A 19,388-nucleotide genomic window follows, 5' to 3' on the forward strand; every position below is an offset into this window, starting at 1 on the left:
CATTTTTGTGTTCATTGGATACGATAAGGTATATTTTATCGAACAAGATATTTCAGATTATTTACTTTTAATATTGAATAGAAAAATAGTTTTAATACCTATCGCGAAGGCCTAATTCAAAGTTTAAAAATTGACTACCTTTTCCCTAAAATAAATAAACTGTTAGGTTACAGCCCCGAAAACTCAGAAAATAAAATTGAATGTCAGAAAAGGATCGTGGCCGGACGAGAATCGATAAGTGACATAAATATTTAGATTAGGTGAGGCAGAATATGTGATAGCAGTAGACTAGTTTGACAGACACGCAGGTTCGGTGTAACATAACCTCAAAACATGCCAACAGTCACAGTGGTGCCACTACACCTGGCTACATTGTTGCATTGAACAGGCTTACCAATCCACCAGTCTGAGAAATATATATGAAGTTGTATTAAATATTTATAGGTTAGCGGTGGAGTAAAACAAAACTATTACATGAGGGGTTTATACATTGCTCTATTATCTCGTTGTAGGCTATTTCGTGTGTGGCGAAAACATTAAATTTAATAATTTAACCGTGAAATGAGTAATAAATGTAGTGTATTGTAAGAAATAACTTCAAGCCTTTTTTAACGGTTGGAAATAATTCTAGTATATTACATCATAAAGCCATACAATAAATACATGAGGAAATAAAAACACTCGTTCACGAATTGTGTACATGAGTAAAGAAAAATGGCCATAAACTTTTCCCAGATTTGTAATTTTTTAATGTAACAAATTTTATTGAAAAATAAAACCCATTTGTATCTAAAATACAAATGTATCTTAAAATACAAACTGTCCTTAACATGTGCAGAAAGCCTCAAGTCACTCACTTGAAACATAAATTAAGGGCGTAGATAGGAGGTCTACTCCATTAATCTATGCTTGAAATTATCAAAATTGGAAACATTTCTGTCATAGTACGCTAGTTAGTATTCGATTTCTAAAATCAAATCAGGTGTGCAGAATTTATAACTCTGCAAGCAGCAAGGCCTAGGAAAAAATACTCCAAGTTGTTCCGTGGATTATGCTACATATAACATTTATATTTAAGAAGAGATGCCGTATCTGTATTTGGAGAGGATGATATTTAAATTTCCGAATAATTGAGAGCCATACACATTCAATGAGGGCATACGTGACCGTCTTGCGTAACCCTACTATTATCGTGAGTGTCTCCATCTAGACGAGTACAACCATCTTTCTTGAGTGCTTCAGATATCCAACTTATCTCGTGAGCGTTACAACAATATTTTTGTTGTTGAGCTAATTAAGCATGAAAACAAGCTGACTATGTAACAAAATTAGGGTTGAACCGTTCATTTAAAAAATGCAAATAATGCCTTTGGTGTCGTCACACTCTAAAAAAGATCAAGTGGAGTGTATTCGTCAATAAATTTAAATTTGGAATGTAGCCTACATGTCAGAATCATTCTGGAAGAATTCTTCTGGTAAAATCGTGCACTGCACGGGTCTTCCTCCTCCCCTCCTGCATGGATATGCCACCGAACAGCTGAACTTAACATTATTACTTTACCTGTTGTACAAACTCTGAGAAGAGTTTTATTTAAAGACGTCTATCCCTCAACAATCATTATTATAATAAAATTTGAGAATCCCACGATGAAGAAACATGCTTAAGTGATATTGATATTAATTATGACGAAATCCCATCTCACAGTTGGTTTGGGCTTGGTTATGAATTCAATCACATCACAATTTTGACACTTTCGATCTTTATCCGCACAAACGCAATATATGTAACTTAAACTGATTCCCTTTCTGGAGGGGGGGGGGGCAGGAAATTAAGAAAGGATAGGCCTATCTCTACCTGTGTTTGCTATTGAAGTGCAAGGTGCGCGACATTCACTCTCATAAGTTTATAAGTTGGCAGTTTTCTTAAGTTTATTATCGATCAGCTGGTATACATTTTACCATTGTTGTCCTCACGGTATGAAGAGGAGTTACGTATTGTAGGCCCTTCTTACGTCATTTAAGTCAATGCCGTGTCCCTTAAAAACTATTATAACTATTTAATGGGATTGATCAATAATTTAAAATTTGAAGCGCTTAAGGAAGAATGGGTGTATTTGAGGTGTTACTGAGAGTTCTTGATTCTTGAATACCGGTAATATTGAAAATAATAAGTATTCCTTTTGCAAATGCAAAGAATTCATCGGTGTACCTATGTTATAACTTAACTAAAGTATATTCTTTTTAGTACTGTAGTACCGACTCTGTACTGTATATATTTACTATTTCATTAGGTATATGTTAGGCCTCCCTGATACAAGAGATGTAGAATATGGTCGACCAGATTATATGGAACCACCACCATCGCTTATGAAACCAAGATCCAACAATAAAAGAAATGCACACACATCTCTAAAAAAAATTTAAATAATTATTTGAAACAATATTATAAATTTATAATGCAATAAATTATCAATTTAAAATTTTATTTTAGACACGTTACACTTATTTTCCTGGGCAAAGAAGAAAAGCGTAACGAGTTTGATGTTTTACTGAAAATATTCACGATTCATGTAACCTACAATATTGTAACTCTTTTTAAAATAATTCTCCGGTGTTATCAAACTATAGTTTATTTTAGGGTATTAAAAGAAATACTTTGCTACTTCAATAGCCAACGTGAAAGAATAATATAATAGAACTAACACGTGTTTGACAAATTTATGAAACCGCTATCAAAAAGAAACCCAGGTACCATGCAAATTTCTAAAAGTATTATACAAATCTTGTAATATTGCCCATTTAAAAATAAAAAAATACAAAATTGCAATAATTTTGAATTTTTTCCACAGCACAATCGGGTTTACTATTCGTGAAACTCCGCCGCAGACCATAGTGACACGTTTCCACCCCTCACCCCCAACTTGTAAAGAAGAAATGAACAACAACTGAGCGGCAGGATTTTTGAGTGGCCGAAGTTCAAGCCACATTAGTTACATAATAACCTGCATTGCTGTAATGCAAGTTTGAGGTTAGGTTTGTGACTTACCGCCAAGCAGACGCCACGACGTCACCACACAGACTAAAAGAGAGCGATCGAGCAGGCTGTGCCCCGCCCCACCACGCCCATCTAGAAGGCACCTGTTAGCTGCTGTCGCCCCCACAACCACCACTAACTACTAGACTAATTGGTTACAGGGGGTTAAAAATTATGTATAATGTTAAAAATAATAAACAATACTTCGGAGTGCGCACAATTAAGTTACCTAACTGCATTTCTGGAGGAGTATTCCATAACATTATTTTATGTATACCGTTACCGTTATCTATCCACACTACACTATAGGTATCACTGTTAAAGCATTTTAACAACTGAAATACATTTTATTAATGCATGAATTATGCTGCAGTCAATGAATCATTGATTCTTGATTATGTCTATCTATAATACATTCTTGATATGCCTACACCACAGAAATAATTAAATATTAAGTTAATTAGGTAATAGGTAGAACTGCAGCAAATATATATTTATTGTGCGTTGGGGGGGAGGGGGGGTTACCAGGTGGTCATGGGGCAAGATGTGTGGAGTTGGGGCAAGATGTATGGAATGGGGCACAGGGGTGGGTGTAAGAAAGGAGGAAATTGGTATTTTAAAAGCTGTTTGTTGACTTTCTAAAGCCATTTTTAACTCTATGTGTCCAAAACCCTCTGTATACATTTTTAGGACAAAATGTATGTTTGTATGATTTTGTCCTGGCAAAAGGAGGGGATTTAGTCCCTGTAGCGTTTGGAACCACTACTGGTCCGGATAATTTATAATAATATAAAAAATGGTTTAAATACCTTATACCGTCAAAGCTACTGCAGTTTCGTTCCCAAGAGTACTTCTTCAGGCTGTAAATGACATCAAATTTCGTTCCAGAGAAAGTCGTCAAAGTTAATCCATTGCATTCACATTTACACAAAGACGAACGTACGAACAAAACAACCCACGGGCTTCATCCCGTTAGACTTCATAAGTATTAATAAAACTGTTGCTTGATTAAGTTGAGCTGAAATAAACCAAACAGAATACAGTAAATACAAACAAATAACCACACCTGATTTTAAGAAGGTAGTAAATAAAAAATAAATAAGTACAGCTGAGGTATTTTTAACATTATGTATATGGATAGTTCCCTTTAGAAAGAATTACGACCTTAAAGGACAGTTTATGAAATCCTACTAATATTATAAATGAGAAAGTTTGGATGTATGTTTACTAATATTATAAATAAGAAAGTTTGGATGTATGTTTGTGAAAAGTAAACACGGAAAATACTGGTCGGATTGGGCTGAAATTTGGCACGATGATAGCTCACATTCCCGATTAACATATAGGCATATTCTTATCTCAAAAATCCTTTCGGGCTCCGCCCCAGTGGCTCTGTAGTTCCCCATGTTAACCTTATGAGTATTCATAATTAACAAATTTAGCCAGCTGTGTCAACTAAAAGAGTTGGTTCTAATACATGCAAAAGCATTAAACATTTATAAGATTTACCAACAGGGTGCAGCACTATTATTTTTTTCAGCAACAAAAAACTGTGATACGCAATGAGAACTGTCAAAGTAGGATTTTTATTACAGTTATGTTTATTTTTTTCATAAATAATTTGTGATATATTGCGAATTTTTAATAATCTATCTTTCTCTATTGTGTAGGTGAAGTGGTAGAACATTATGGCTATGGTAGATGTGTAATACTTTAGCATACCGTAAATTTGAGGAAGCCAATTTTCTCAAACCGTGTCTTCTTACATTGCAAACGCAAAGGTCGAGTATAACTGAATTATACTTATTTTCCAACCCCGTACGAAGGACGGGTACCCATCTAGTAATGGATAGTTTTGCGCAAGGTTTCTCGTCATGACGAACATTTTAAGTATATGGTTTATATAGGGGTGTTTTAGTTTTCTCAAAAGTTCATGGGTACTTTGGGATTCCTTATTTATTTTATATATATATATGGATTTATTACTAATGCCAGTGATCCGAAGGCTAACAACATGAAATTTATTTAAAGCCCCAATGTTCAGGGACAGCTGGGGCTGTGCAGTTAAAAAGCAATAATCATAAAAAAATTATGTCACAGAATTACAAACTCCAATTTTTCTTTTAGCTCAACTACGGAAAAAATATTCGCTTTCAAATAATCGAATGAAACAATCTAAAACAGAACATCCTAATACGTCAACACAAATTTGTTGTTGTGTTTTGTATTTTCCGTATGTTACTAGAAATTAAAGATTCTTTACGATAAGCAATAGATAAAACATACTCCGTTAAAACCAACATTTCCACCATTGATTAAAGCACACTAATTGATATGCAGGGTTGCTGCGACGAGGACGTTGAATCAATGTTTTGCCGTCTTTGTGACACGCTATCGTTCGTTACAACGCTTTATGTGATTGTTAAGCCAGATTAGCCAGTTGATTAAAATTATTAATCTGCAACCAACCAAGGTAAAAATGTCACAGAGTCTGACAAAACATTACAAAGTGGGTTAATTAGGTTATTTCTTTGTAAGCTGATATAGTTGTCGATGTATATAAAATCGATTATTTGTTTTGCTATCGGATTATGCATATAGGTTTATATATGTATATTTAGGTTGTATGTATTTAGGTTTATCATTGACTAAATGTATCGAATTGGATCTTAAAGTATATATTCCTACCTATGCCATAGTGTACAGTTTTATGTTTACAGTCTATGCTTCACATAGACTGTCACATGCTTGTCTGTCACATGTTTTTCATGTCCCTGGTATTCATTTTAAACCGTCCATTCGATCGGTAAGACCTTTGGATATTGTTCTGCAAACGCCTGTGAGTGTTTGGTCTTATCTCCGTCTATATGCATTTGTCAAATAAAACATTCAAAACCCCCTATAATTAATTAAATAACTCCCACAGTCAATTCTACAGTACAGACCATAAATGCACGTGAATAGTTAGTACTGGAAGAAAATGTGACCTACGAAGCCACTAGAGAGTATAATTGGAACTGTGTGTTTAAAAATACAGCAACTCTAATGATTTAGTTTGAAAAGATAAACTTATTTATAAGTGTAAACCTACTTACGTTCAAAATCCTACTTTTGATGTCAATGAGTCCAAAAGAAAACCAAATACCTTAGCAATCACACAAATTACTTGATATTGATGCTTCATGAATGAGATGTTGATGTTCTTCAATTTTAGTCAAGCCTCTTTACATGTAGCTAAATATATAAATTACAAATAATACTGCGAGCAATACACTACAAAACGGATACAACCTTAACCAAACATAACCCTCTTACTAAATAATGCACATAATTTTTCAATCTAAATAATCACAGTCTTCACAAACATGTTTATCGAGTAAATAAACAAAACCCAGTTAAATTGATCAGCTGTTTAATTAAATAAAATTAAATCATCTAAACTTAAATCACTTGATGGAGTGGAGTGTATCTAACCCATGTTAAAATGGTCATGAAATATACTTATTGTTCTAGTATAGAATAGATTGTAAATAAATACTTGTTAAAAAAAATATTAACTTTGGAAGCATGTGGTACGTTTGCCCTTTGGAAATCTGTCTGTGGGGCAGAGCCCTTAAGAAATTTGTCCATCCCAATCATTTTCTGCAATTTGATATGATGCCTATATTTTATTTGATAAATGGCCTTAACAGCTTACATACAATTTGATTGTATCACTTTAAATAGATAAAAGATTAGGCTGTTTTTGTCAGATATCCATCTAATCATTTTATATTCCATCAAGAAGTGTTTTAACGATTCCTTAATAGTATATTTCGTACCTAGGGCCGAAAATGAGGTTTTGCCGGCTCGAGATAGTTTTTAAACAGATCGAGAGCTGCAAAACCATTTCGGTCCGTAGTACGAACTCTATTTTTCACCACACTTACACTATACCCTATTACCACTATTCACCACAATAATAATGCACACTGATAGTCAACACAACTACAACTTTAAGGTTATGTGACGAAATAATTTGAAGAATCATAAAAAATAATAATAAATGGTTGCTAGGCAGCAGTGACAATAAAACAATTATATCGGAATGCTATGGATACTGATTGTGTATTTAATATGCATTCATGTTTTAAGAAAGTAAGTGGGCAGCTGATTTTGCGGCCCTAGGGATGTAAAACCCTGCTCGGTCCCCAAATGACGATGGCACCTGGCATGGCCAGCAAAACGTAACTTTCAGCCACCAATAAACGTATGTAAAACAGCTAATAACATCATAGTGTGGTGAAAATAATTTTATTAATTCCAAATCTCTGTCACTATTGTAAACTCATTGCAAGCCGAGCTGAGCTCATTATTTTCCTTTTATTCTTCTCGGTTTATCAGAAAGTTTATCGTAGTTTGAAAACAAAAACAACCGTATCCGCCACTAACGAGCTGGGCCGGGATAACCTGCGACTCCTAGTGCTAGTGAGGTTATCTGGGATACACGTGTACAGTTTTGAAAACTGAGACTGGATGTAAAACAATATTACTGATATTGGACAAGAGGCAGACTAGGAAAATTACTGGGGCATTTCTCAACTACAAACTGTATAAATAATAGAGGTGTAGAGGCAATTTTGTTTATAAGTTTGTTTCAAGATGCTTTATAAATCCCCCTTTAATTTATGGCTAACATTTCACATTTGTAAGTTGTATTTATGGTTTCTCTATATTTCAGTTTCAATCTCACTATTCCTAATATTATAATGTAAATCAGGTTTGAAACTGTATTTTCTGTCTGCTAAAAAGGGGCCAAAGATTGAATACATTTCCTTAACAATTTCTCAACCTTATGACTGACGACATATTTAAAGAAAATCTGCAATTCCATACTTTAATCTGTAATGGTGATCATACGAATGTAGGTATTTTAAGCCAACTTTGGTATACAAAGTAAAGTCGGCCTACCGCATTTGCGAAAAGTGCAGCCGCACAGGGCCCTGCAATTGGGGCAAAACTCCAACAAATTATGTATGGGACCGCAAAAGGTTTTGAATAATCGTCAAGAAAATCCGCCATTTATCAATAAATTTACTGATTAAGCGGAGCAAGTGAAGCTCTTACACCACCCTTCTGCTTTTTTTTCCACATACTCCTCATGAGCGGCTAAAGCAATCCACGTGAAATTTAGCACAGACATTGTAAGTAACCAACGATGGGAAGGTATGGATCTGAAATGGTACAAATCGGACCAAAGGGCTTTTCTCTAAGAACTATTTGAATATAATTTTATTTTAAATTTATGAGCCTTACTTAAGCTTCCTGAGGACCGAGCGCAAAAGTTAAGTTTCACTCTAATTAATTAAGACTTTCGGTGCTATACTAGGTGGCGTTCGCAGAGGCATCCACAAAATTGAGCAGGGTCATCAGGGTTCATATGATATTGTTATTTTACCTTATGTGTTATTATACCTTAACCACCGAGCTTCATAGTTATTTTACCTACAATAATTTTAAGTGAGACAACATTTGTGTAGAGAAAAATATTGGGGTAATTAGATTGGCTACACGTTGTTTCGTGGTAGAGGGGAGTAAAAAACACAGAGATGTAATTTTAGGCTTTTTCGAAGACCTACTTTTACATTTTAAGTTTAAGCCCACTGGGTTGGTCATCAACATTTTCTCAAACAGGTCGGTACAGTTCCAGCTAGTGATAGGCTAGAAATCAGCCCTTCCAGTTTTGGACTCTACCATTTTGGCTACTGATAACTCCGTAAGAGGACTTTATGTGATGGTGAGTATATAAGGGAAAACACAAAATATGGCTTCTCTTAAATCTGAGACCAACTACTTAAACATTACTAACTAGCTAACTAAATAAACTCAGTATCAGTAAAACAATTTAAGTTTTTTTTTGTCAAGGCTAGTGTCGTCATTTGGTTATATTTATGATCTATACCGTTTCTGTTCTAATATCCATGGAATAATGCTATGAGCTGTTTCTTGATCTACTGAATTCAAAAGTTACCAGCTGATCTTATGCATTTGTTTATGTGTCAAATACTGCTTCCATAAGGATTATATTGAAACTTTGAGATCCCGTGGGGCGGATTCCTGAGAGAATTTTTTAACGCTCTATAGATGTTAGCACTCACTGATATGGCCTTTATCACTATGAAAAATTTGAAAACAATTGCTTCAGCCGTCTAGGAGGAGTTTGGGTATTACGAAATGCACAAGAGTCGATGTACAAGAGCTTCGCTCGCTCCGCTCAACAAAAAGAATCTCGTTGTCAATATTATCTTGCTGATATTACTCAGTTACTGTGAACCAATGCACCATCCCAAATAAACCGAAACTATAATACCAACTCAATCCAGGCATTAGCATTAGTCCGCACGGCTACCACAGGTTGGGAAACACTACCCAAATTAGGTTTGGAATTAAATGTAGTCCTCTTTTATGTTATTATCTGTTTAAAAAATACAATAACCTATTAAAATTTAAAATTTAAATATTTATTATTTATATAACATTTTAATATTGCATAGGCCTATTTAATATGAAAATTTTAACCAGGAAAGGATATAATTAATGAATTATACTCAAACAACTCTTAAAATTTATTGAACAACCAAACAAAAAACAAAACTTAAAAATGGAAATGCGTTGAACTCTTAAAAATAAATATCTGTACCCGTACATTAAATTAAAACTTCATGCTTATTTTATTCAGTTGTTTTCTTAACAACAAAGAAAGCTTTCATTCCATGAACTACAGTCCAAAAAACACTTAGGATCACCTACCTAACGTTTTACTAAACTAAGATGATAAAGAAACGCATCCTTATTAAATAAGGTAACATTTTAACCCTAAACGAAATGTGATTGAAAAATATTCCTAGAAGTTACATTACCTATTGAATTTACCTAATGTAAATTACTATGATATTTTTAGAACTTAACTTCTCGTATGCTTAAACCTAACATTTGATGTTACCTAATGTTATACAAAACTTATATGATACTGAAAGTATCCCTTGAATTATATTATTGAACAATGTAACCTAAGTATGTAACTTACTAACAATGTAAGTCAATATGATGTTTTAAAACACACACTTGTTATACCTAACAATGAACGATGTGTTTCATGAAAAAACCTTTCATCATATCCTGTTGTGTTAACACGCACTTAACGCTAGTAAGTAAACTATACTTATTTAAAACTTTAGTCACTGGATTATCATTGTCTAGTAAAACTTTGTATGAAAACATTGTTAAAGTTATATCCTCAAAACATATTGTCTTCATTCTTCAAAAGGTTCGGACAGTTGAGTCAAGCTTGCGTCAGGAACCACAGCGTCCTCAGACTCAGCTGCTAGGAAGTCTGTGATTGTACTCTGTGACAGTTTATGATGTGAGAGTTCATCATCTGCCATGCGCCTATCTACAGCTTGGCTAGCCTCTACCTCATTGCCAAACGAATCTTCAGGCAACATTGCAGGTTCAGAGTTGTGAAGTTTTGATTTACGAGACATATTACTTCCCGCCATTGATGGAGGCTTGCTACCTTGCTCACCGGAGTTGCCAGTTTCCTTTGTGGTGTTTATTTTGGAATTGTAGACAATTCCAGATGGTGTTTCTGAGGCATCAGACTTGCCGCCTTTGCTCAGTCCCTCCTCTTTGTCTTTGCTCAGCCCCTCATCTTTGCTCAGTCCCTCCTGTTTGCTCAGTCCCTCCTCTTTGCTCAAAGGTTTCACACTTCCCTCTTGCCTTATCTTATTTGTTTTTGCCGGGTCATTTTTTGAAGAACAGCCAGAGGCCACTGATCTAGTTTCGGATTTGTCATCGAGTAACATTTTCGCTACTTTAGCAACTCCGCTGTATGTGTCCGAGTCATCTGTGTCTGAGTCAAACATTGATTTCTTCTTGTTGCTTTTCTCAGATAGATTTTTCTGGCCAAGATGTGTTTTGCCTTGGCTGGTACTTGCAGCTTTTTCAAAAAGTGTAAGTGATCTTTCAGTGTTTGCCCGCCTCTTGCGCCCTGGAAAATAACGAAAAATTTAAACAAAAACTTAAAGAGAAAAAGAACATTCATCTTAATTTATCTTATGGATTTAATTTTTTTATCCAACTGCCTTAGCCATAGACTAACAGTATTCTCGTCTGTATGGTGACCTCCTAAGACTCTAAAATAACCATTAAGTATTGACTTTTGGATACTGAAGCACACATCCCACTTGTATGGACCAGCTGTTGCCAAATTTTTGTTAAAAAAGAAAATAGTTTTGTACAAGCTAGTTACTTGAGCTCATGTCTAAAATTCTTTTTTTATCATAGAAAAATAGAATATAGACTGTCAAAGAAAGGTTCTGCGATGTGCCGCTAGAGCATGCTCAGTGTTCCGTCAATTCGCTGCCGTCGTCGACTCACCATCTGCTACTAGCACTACCACCCTTGCAAACAAAATTCTCAGACCCACTTTTCAATAAAGGTAAAGTACAGGATTCTGAAATCCGGTAATTTTAACAGAAAAGCCCATTTTTCTAGAATTCTTGGAAAAATAATGGAACAAACTCCTACTCCTTGGATTCTGGGGAATTTTCCAGATGTTGGCAACCCTGGCTCCAACTAGCAACTTGTTATGGCAACGCTCGCTAGTGCTTAACGCTACAGCGGTGTGCGCCGACTCTACACGGCACTCCTAGTGGTAGACACCATAATATATGCTAACTGCAGCATTGCTGTTGGTCTAAATTAAATTCTTTTGTCTATGTTTCAACCTTTTTTTTGGTACTGAGATAGTTATATAGCTCATTTTTTTAGTTTGACTAGGTTACGTCTGAAAATTAAACAGAAACCAGTAATTTACATCAGCGCAATCTGTTGATGGCTCACTTTGCCCATTTTGACTTAAAAACTGGCAACAACGCATGGAGATGGAATGTCTAGTTGTATCAATAGTCAAAGGTTTAAGTCACATCAAACCATTGGTAACTTAAGTGATAAGATAATGAAGGCGGAATCTTGAATGAGCAATGTCTCGCTTATCAGCCCAAGAGACTTTTACTGGGCTACAGCCAGTGTTTAGTACCATCAGGCATTCAATGAGAAAATGGTTGCAATCAATCTAATGAACCTTCGAGATAACACATTTCAGTAGGAGATTCCCCTGGCAGAGTTACCTATGGTCTATAGTTTTAAACTAAATTAATATTCTTGGTTAAGCGTTTTTCAAATGGTTTAGGCCTTAAAAAGTAGAGGACCCAGCTATATATTATATGCACAAGTCAGTTTGTGACTCAGGACTATACCAATTTATTATTTATTAGTACAATATAAAAATAAATAAAGTATTTGTAGAAATATGAAATGCAAAATAACTGTCTTTGTGTCCACAAAAAATTGTCCATCTTAAACTGTAGTTCATCTAAATGGCAACAGAAAAGGAATGTTACAAATATACCACAGCTGAAATGATTTACAGTTGTAGAACCCCTTATATCCGACCTCAAGACAGATAATCATTTAGCCAGGTAATCCAACCTTCTGTAAATATGACCGTTTGTACCTAATAATAATGTGTTATCAATCAATTTTGCCAGGAATAGTGTTGAAGTCTTTTTTTGGGATTTTAAAATAGGCTGGCTCTACACGCTTGTAAAACCAGTGGAAGATTTGGGTTTTTGGAAAAAGCGTTTAAGTAATTCACATGCAAATAAGATGGACTGAGGTTAAATAAAGATAGAGGTAAAAATTATTCCCAATAATTTTCTTTGAAGATGACCTATTAATTAAATTAGGTTTCTTGTCCTTGGTAAAAAAAAAAAAAAAAAAAAAAAACAAATCCTGTAGTTTAGCCTACTAGCTGAAATCATCTTTATAGAATGGGGTTTTGAAATTTTGTACCATTGCCTGTCATTAGCTCTGCTAATAGAAAATTATCATGCATTGATAGTTTTTTAATTATGGTTGTTTATACAAAAAATGAAAGTCTTTACAGTAAAAACTTACAAACTCGACAATTCGTGGACCCAGAGGTTGTCGATTTTGGGGGTTGTTGAGTTATCCAGAAAATTGAAATTTTAACGGGTTTTAATAAATTAACAGACTAATTTTTACATAGAAACTTATTACTTAAATCAGTATTTTTACATATTGAGTAAACAATCTTAAAAAAAATATGTCGAATGTTCAACAATTAAAACTAAATATTTAGAAAAATTACTTTTTTTGCATGCACCCTATCAGCTGCTGACTATCGAGTTACCGAGTGTTGAGTTAGTGAGGTTTTACTGTACCTCTTGTTGGTAATACAAAAGGCTTACTTCAAAAGTGACTCTCATATCATAAGAACACAATAAACGTTAACAGATTTTATAACTAGGCTATTAGGTTTGTGAAACATTTTACCTCTTTTTTCTGTCTCCGACTTTCCAATGGAGCACTTCAACTTGTACTTCTTCTTAGTAATTTCAACTTCTGGAATAATATGAAGACTATTAAAGGGTTGTGTTTATACATCTGATAAGAAATTTCTTTTAAAATCTGAGTAATAGAGTTAAAGAGTATAATAATAAAATTGTAAGGATCTATGAACTTGTTAAGTAGATTGATTTGCATAGGTAGTAAAAGTAGTTGAAGGCAAAACGTATGTTGAATATGATAGTGAAAGGTGTTAAAGTATGATCAGCTAAGTCTTTTAGTCAGTATATTAAAAAAAAAACTGAGTCCTTTAATTCACCTATTCCCTCAGATGGTTGGTACTAAACAACCTACCTTGTTGGTAGGTCAATATTTTAATTAATAGGTCAGTATTAATTAATACTGACAAATATATTTCAGCTATTTGCCACAAAAATTAAAAATCACCTCTTGATCGCAACAGTTTAAGGAAATTTGCAAGTATTTCGTAACTGATTGATTTACAACTTACGTTGTTGATCGTCATAGATGGGTCCCTTGTAGCGAGCAATGAAGCTGAACTTCCTGAGCCTCTGTATCACTGTCATAGCCGAAGCTTCCAGAGCCTGGTCTTTGGCAACCTGTATACGAGATGTGAAGTCTACACCTCTCAACACACGCTGAAAACACAACACAAGTAAAATGAATACTCACCGATTCAAGTTATGAAGAGGATTGTTTCAAATAAACTAGGCATTCAGCTATATAATGAACAGTTAGGTTTGAAACGGTGCGTCTAACGGAGAAAAGTAACAGGATTACTCAATTGTACAGTTTAGTTAATTTTTAATGAATACTGCAAGTGATACATCAATAATTACATTATGACATTTTAGAGAAAAAGGTAATTAATAGTTTATGATAGCGTAAACATAGTCATCACGAATAGAAATTTAAGGTACGAGCCTAGGCGAGTGCCTTAAAAACATATGCGAGTATTGTCAAGACAAGTTGCGTACACTACTTTACCTTCGACAGTCATTTAATTACCAACAGTCAAAACTCATGACTTCTAAGAGATGTTATGTTTTCATTTTTAACCTTTCATTGCCACTGACAGTGATGCAACGAATCATTGTACCAAACACTAATTGCTCCACTCATTAACAATTAAATTGGCCTGAACAGCTGATTAGTTGAAGTTCGAAACATTACAGTTTTACTTATTTTTTCTCAATCCTTGAACCTCATTGGTCCGTTACCCATGTTGCTAAGTAAATAAAACAATGCTATTAAGTAAGTAAACAATGCTGTTAAGTAAGTAAACAATGCTGTTAAGTAAATCTTTTCAATTCTAAAAACTGAACTGAACTGGCCAGTTAAAAAAAAACGGTCATAGATAAAAATTAATAAGCTCAAGGCTTTTTTTTTACCAAAATTTGAATCCTGGTTTGACTTAACAACAATAACATTGTAATAATTGTTTTCTTCATAAATTAACTAAAAACACAAACATTTGACAAAATCTAATACCTAACGGTACGTCCTGAGTGCACGCCGATTCAGATTTTCGGCGGCAGGAATGGCACTTGCATTCAAATGGAAGTGGCCGTAGTGGCTGCCGGTTTCCGAGCCCGCGTGCAGACACCTGCTTACCGGAATGAATTCTTCATTCTGGTTTCAGATTCCGATTCAGGTTTTGCTCGTTACTATTTACTACTATTTAGTTAAACAAATTATGTTTTTATAGTAAAATATTTTTTTTTCGTTCTTACTTTTAGGATTACCACTTTATTCATGAACACCATTTTTCACTGGCTGTAACTTCACAACATTTTCAGACGCTATAATTTTACACGTTAATTCCTCATCCGACAATTCCATAACAACGAATGACTTGTTTCTTTGCTAACCGAGTCAGTACCGGCAGCATATTTCCTGCTTCCACTGTGGCCACCAGATCTCAGATTAACCAAGCGCCGAAAATCTGAATATGATTCTGAATCTGAATCGGCGTGCACTCTGGACGTATCTTAAGGTATGCAAGAAACACAATATGATCAGGTGGAAGTTCTAATTCTAGAGATAATGTAATTACTTTAGTATTTTCTTTTGACAACCTCCAAATGAGTGACAAGACATCCAGTACCTGAGGAGCCTGAGGATGAGAGCTTAGTAATCCAAACTAGTTGCACTAAACATTCTGGATTGCATAAACTCAACTTTAAGTTAAATAAAAACAAATGGCTAACAAAGAATAAAATTAACTTAATTGAATTTATTAACAAAATTATTTAATACCTAATCAAATTTTAATTTTAACTAAAAATTACATTTATTTTGTATTATTACCTTTTTGAATAAATGCAAATTCTTCTTGAATGGAACAATTTTGCTGATAGGAATCCAAGCCCTAGTCACTTCTTTTGGGTCGAAAAACACCACATGGTACCATGTCTAGAACAGTACATACACACTTGGGTACAAGTTTCATAAACACAATTTACAGTAGATTTAAGGACAATTATTCCATTATTTTTGTGTTTAAGATAACTATAACAACTGAGCATTTCTATGTAGGGGTGCACAGTATAAATGATTCACATTCTAATAAAATGAATCTTTAGTATGAAGATGTCTGCGTTGTACAAAATAATAAACAGATAATTGGTCTATGTTATGGCTGGATCAGTACTGAAATTCAATAATGTTTTAAGCCTGAAATGCTAAATTTCATACTTTCCAGAAAGTTCACTAATAAATTGGGAAATCCCGAGCCAAATATGCCAGGTAGAAACAAGCAAATTTATTTTTTGTACATTGAAGTAACTTATATTAGACTTGCTTCTCTATTGAAAGAACTGCGTACAGTAAAAGCCCGCTAATCTGACATCCAAGGGTCCAGCACTTTAATCCGGCATCAGTCTAAAGGTCTAAGCAAATTTCTTTGAACTCTGTCTCAAGCCATTTTAGTCAGGAGCGATCGGCGATTTTGGGAGCAAAGGCAGACGGCTGCAATCCATAAAATTTGGAGACATTCTTTATTTTATGTCTAACATTATTATATAAAATCAGTACCAAAATAAAAGAAAGCTCGATAAAACACAGCAATGGCCTACTAGCCAAAGATTTGTGTTTAGCGAATTTTCCATAGGGAATAAGCTACTACCATGGGACACATAGTAAGATCTAGACCGGGGAGAGAACAAACCACTTTTATGCTTTGAGGTCCCCAGGAACTAAAATCACCATTTGTTGAAACATATACATGTACCACCATTCGTTGAAACATATACGTATACAAAAATGAAAGATCTGTTCAAAAAGTATCTGACCTTGTACAGGAAAAGCATAATTTATTGATCAATTTGTTTCAACATGTGATCTCCTTCAAAATAGTCCCCTTGCGACTTTCTTAACTCTTTACTACTTTGGGAAACAGGCCTGGAACTCTTCCTTCCTAATGGACTTCGGACGTGCTGCCATTTTGCATTATCATTATCTCATATGGCTCTTCAAGGTAGGGAACAGCCAGAAGTAACGCAGTGTCATATCTGGTGAGTAGGGCGCCTGGCACAGCACAGGAATGCCATATTGTGCCAAGAAGCCTTGAACAAGAATGATTGGAAGAACATGGAGGAATATTGTCCTGATGAAGCCACCAAAGTTCGTGTCCCACAAATTGGTACGCTTGCGATGCACTGCATCACACAAGCGGCAAAGAACGTTTAGTAGCTAGTATTTTTCACTCTTTTCAGTAATGTTTTGTCCCTCAGGTGCGTACTCATGATAAACTACTCCATAGCAGTTGAAAAAAAACCAGTCAGCATGACTTTACTTTTGCTTCGAACTTGGCATGCTTTTTTGGCCGCGGCAATGTTGAATGTTTCCACTGAGAAGACAGCGCCTTGGTTTCGGGATCATACCCGTTCACCCATGACTTACAAGTTATAACTGTTTTGAGAATGTTTGGGTCATTCTGAATGCATTTCAGCATGTCTTGATCAAAGTAAAAATAAAAATGAATGGATTTTGATGATATTTGGTACAAATAAGTAAAATAAATGTATTCGAACGAGTTCGCAAATCAGCATGATCAGGGAACAGGGTTTTATGGGTTCCCATTTTGACCCTGAAAAAATGTTTTCCAATTTATTTCTAAACTACGTATTATTTTTTCTAAACCATTACTATATTATTTGATGAGTTAAAGAGGAGAAAATAAAGAAACAGAACACATAGCACATGTGCAGAAAATTTAATAACTATAATAACAAACAGTCAAATTATACGGAACAAATTAGTAGAGATCAAGATGTTCAATAGTTTGACATAGGAGACGCTTGTGGTTTTGTCATGTTGCTAATATTGGTGAGAAATTGTACTTAGTGAAGTCATGTGTAAGATTTATTTTTAAATCAGAACCTACAAAACTATCCCAGTACTTGAAAGAGCTACTCTGAAACCCAAGTGTTGTTACTGGTACTAACAAGTGGGAAAGTGGCATTAACAATGTCTGTTTGGTTGTCGGATGCGCTGAAGCCTAACATTCTCACATCTTTCAGCTGAACAACAATAACCAAGTAGGAAAAAGCCATCACACATATGTCAGTGATCAAGTGTCGATTGAGGGCGAAGATTCCTCCGACAGTGAACTCAACCTTGTAATCCAAGTTGAACTGAGAAAACTGGCCGACCTCCAACCACAGCCTAGGTGGAGTGTGAGGTTGCAACATGCGATGGGCAATCTGCGGAGTACGGCGAGCCTCCTTGGTACATGCGTGGCAAGTCGTCAACTGCCAGATGAGGAAACACAAGTCAAACACCGACCACTGGAAGTACACAGGGTCGAACGTTGCGCTTGCCGTGCCGATCGACTTGAGGTAGTGGTACATGTGGCAGACGACAGCAAACAGCCTGTACACGACCGAGGTGAGGTTGTAGAACCAGTAGTGAGTGTTGACATCAGTGACTATGACATGGAGAGTGGAGTGTAGGCGGAACACTGTATCCAGCTTGCTACTGCTGGACTCTACAAGTGTAGTATCCAGGGAGGCAGCGATGTCTCGCAGATGGTGATTGAGTTGTGTGAAGCAGGTGTGGAGCAGCATAGCCAGCAGCGTGTGCTGAGTCAGCACTGTGTTACTCAACACGTTGTTGTACCCACTCACTACCAGCTGTAGCCACCAAGTGTCATACAACACACAGCAGACGACGTTCACCCACTGCACCACCATGGAGCAGTATACCACTCTCATCACTTTGGAAACATCCACTTCCATCCCGATTTTCCGCAGTTCCTTCTTCGTATGATGCAGGTCTTTTAAAATCAGTTTGTAGTTTTCTTTTCCAAAGATATTTATAAGTAGAAAAACGATCATGCCGATTTGATTGGGAACTGTGCTCAGGTAAAACAGAACCAATGTAGTTTTATCATCGAGTGTCGTGTTCATCAAAGTGATCCCTAGATCCCAACAAATTATCACCAAACTTACAATTGAAAAGATTTTGCTGTATGATCTGACTTTTGAAGGTGCGATACCAAGAATTTTAAAATACACATTTAGAAACCGAAATGCCATGTCTTCCCCAGCAGATAATGGTGCTCTAGAAATAATAACAGAAGAAGACTTAACTTGATGTGATGGGATATTGATTGTCAATACATGTCCCCAGTAAACAAACTATGACAGTTCTGTCAGTTTAAACAGGTTCAAGTACTACTTGATAAAAATTAGGGAATACAAATATGTCCGCATCAGCAAACCCGCAGACTAAGCGGATTTCCATTTGGCTGATTGGATTTTCACTAAAATATTACCTTTTGTCAGATACCTTTATTGCCTATTCAAATAACATAAGATTGAACAAGTTCTTAAGCTTGTGGCTACAGGGGAGGTAATTAAATATGTTTTAGTAAAATGTTAATGGCTCAGTATGAAATAAATAAATCTGCCAAATTTGA

At 35.3% G+C, this 19,388-nt stretch overlaps 1 protein-coding gene across 2 annotated transcripts in view; it reads right to left on the minus strand.

Moving 5' to 3' along the window:
* Positions 1-9,615: 9,615 nt before the first annotated feature.
* The window catches only part of LOC129002837 (zinc finger CW-type PWWP domain protein 1-like), a 31,267-nt gene continuing 21,494 nt past the window's right edge, over positions 9,616-19,388 (minus strand). For both annotated transcript variants that reach the window (XM_054430929.1, XM_054430930.1), the window contains exons 14-17: positions 15,776-15,880; positions 13,956-14,103; positions 13,433-13,501; positions 9,616-11,063 (exon numbers count right to left, since the gene is read on the minus strand). In XM_054430929.1, coding sequence (XP_054286904.1) covers positions 10,327-11,063; positions 13,433-13,501; positions 13,956-14,103; positions 15,776-15,880 — 1,059 coding nt within the window. In that variant the 3' untranslated portion in view covers positions 9,616-10,326. The remainder of the gene's footprint in view (positions 11,064-13,432; positions 13,502-13,955; positions 14,104-15,775; positions 15,881-19,388) is intronic.

This window comes from Macrosteles quadrilineatus, unplaced genomic scaffold (genome assembly GCF_028750875.1).
Source record: "Macrosteles quadrilineatus isolate MER2022 unplaced genomic scaffold, UCM_ALF_1.0 Scaffold_9__3_contigs__length_116548681, whole genome shotgun sequence".
Lineage (NCBI taxonomy): Eukaryota > Metazoa > Arthropoda > Insecta > Hemiptera > Cicadellidae > Macrosteles > Macrosteles quadrilineatus.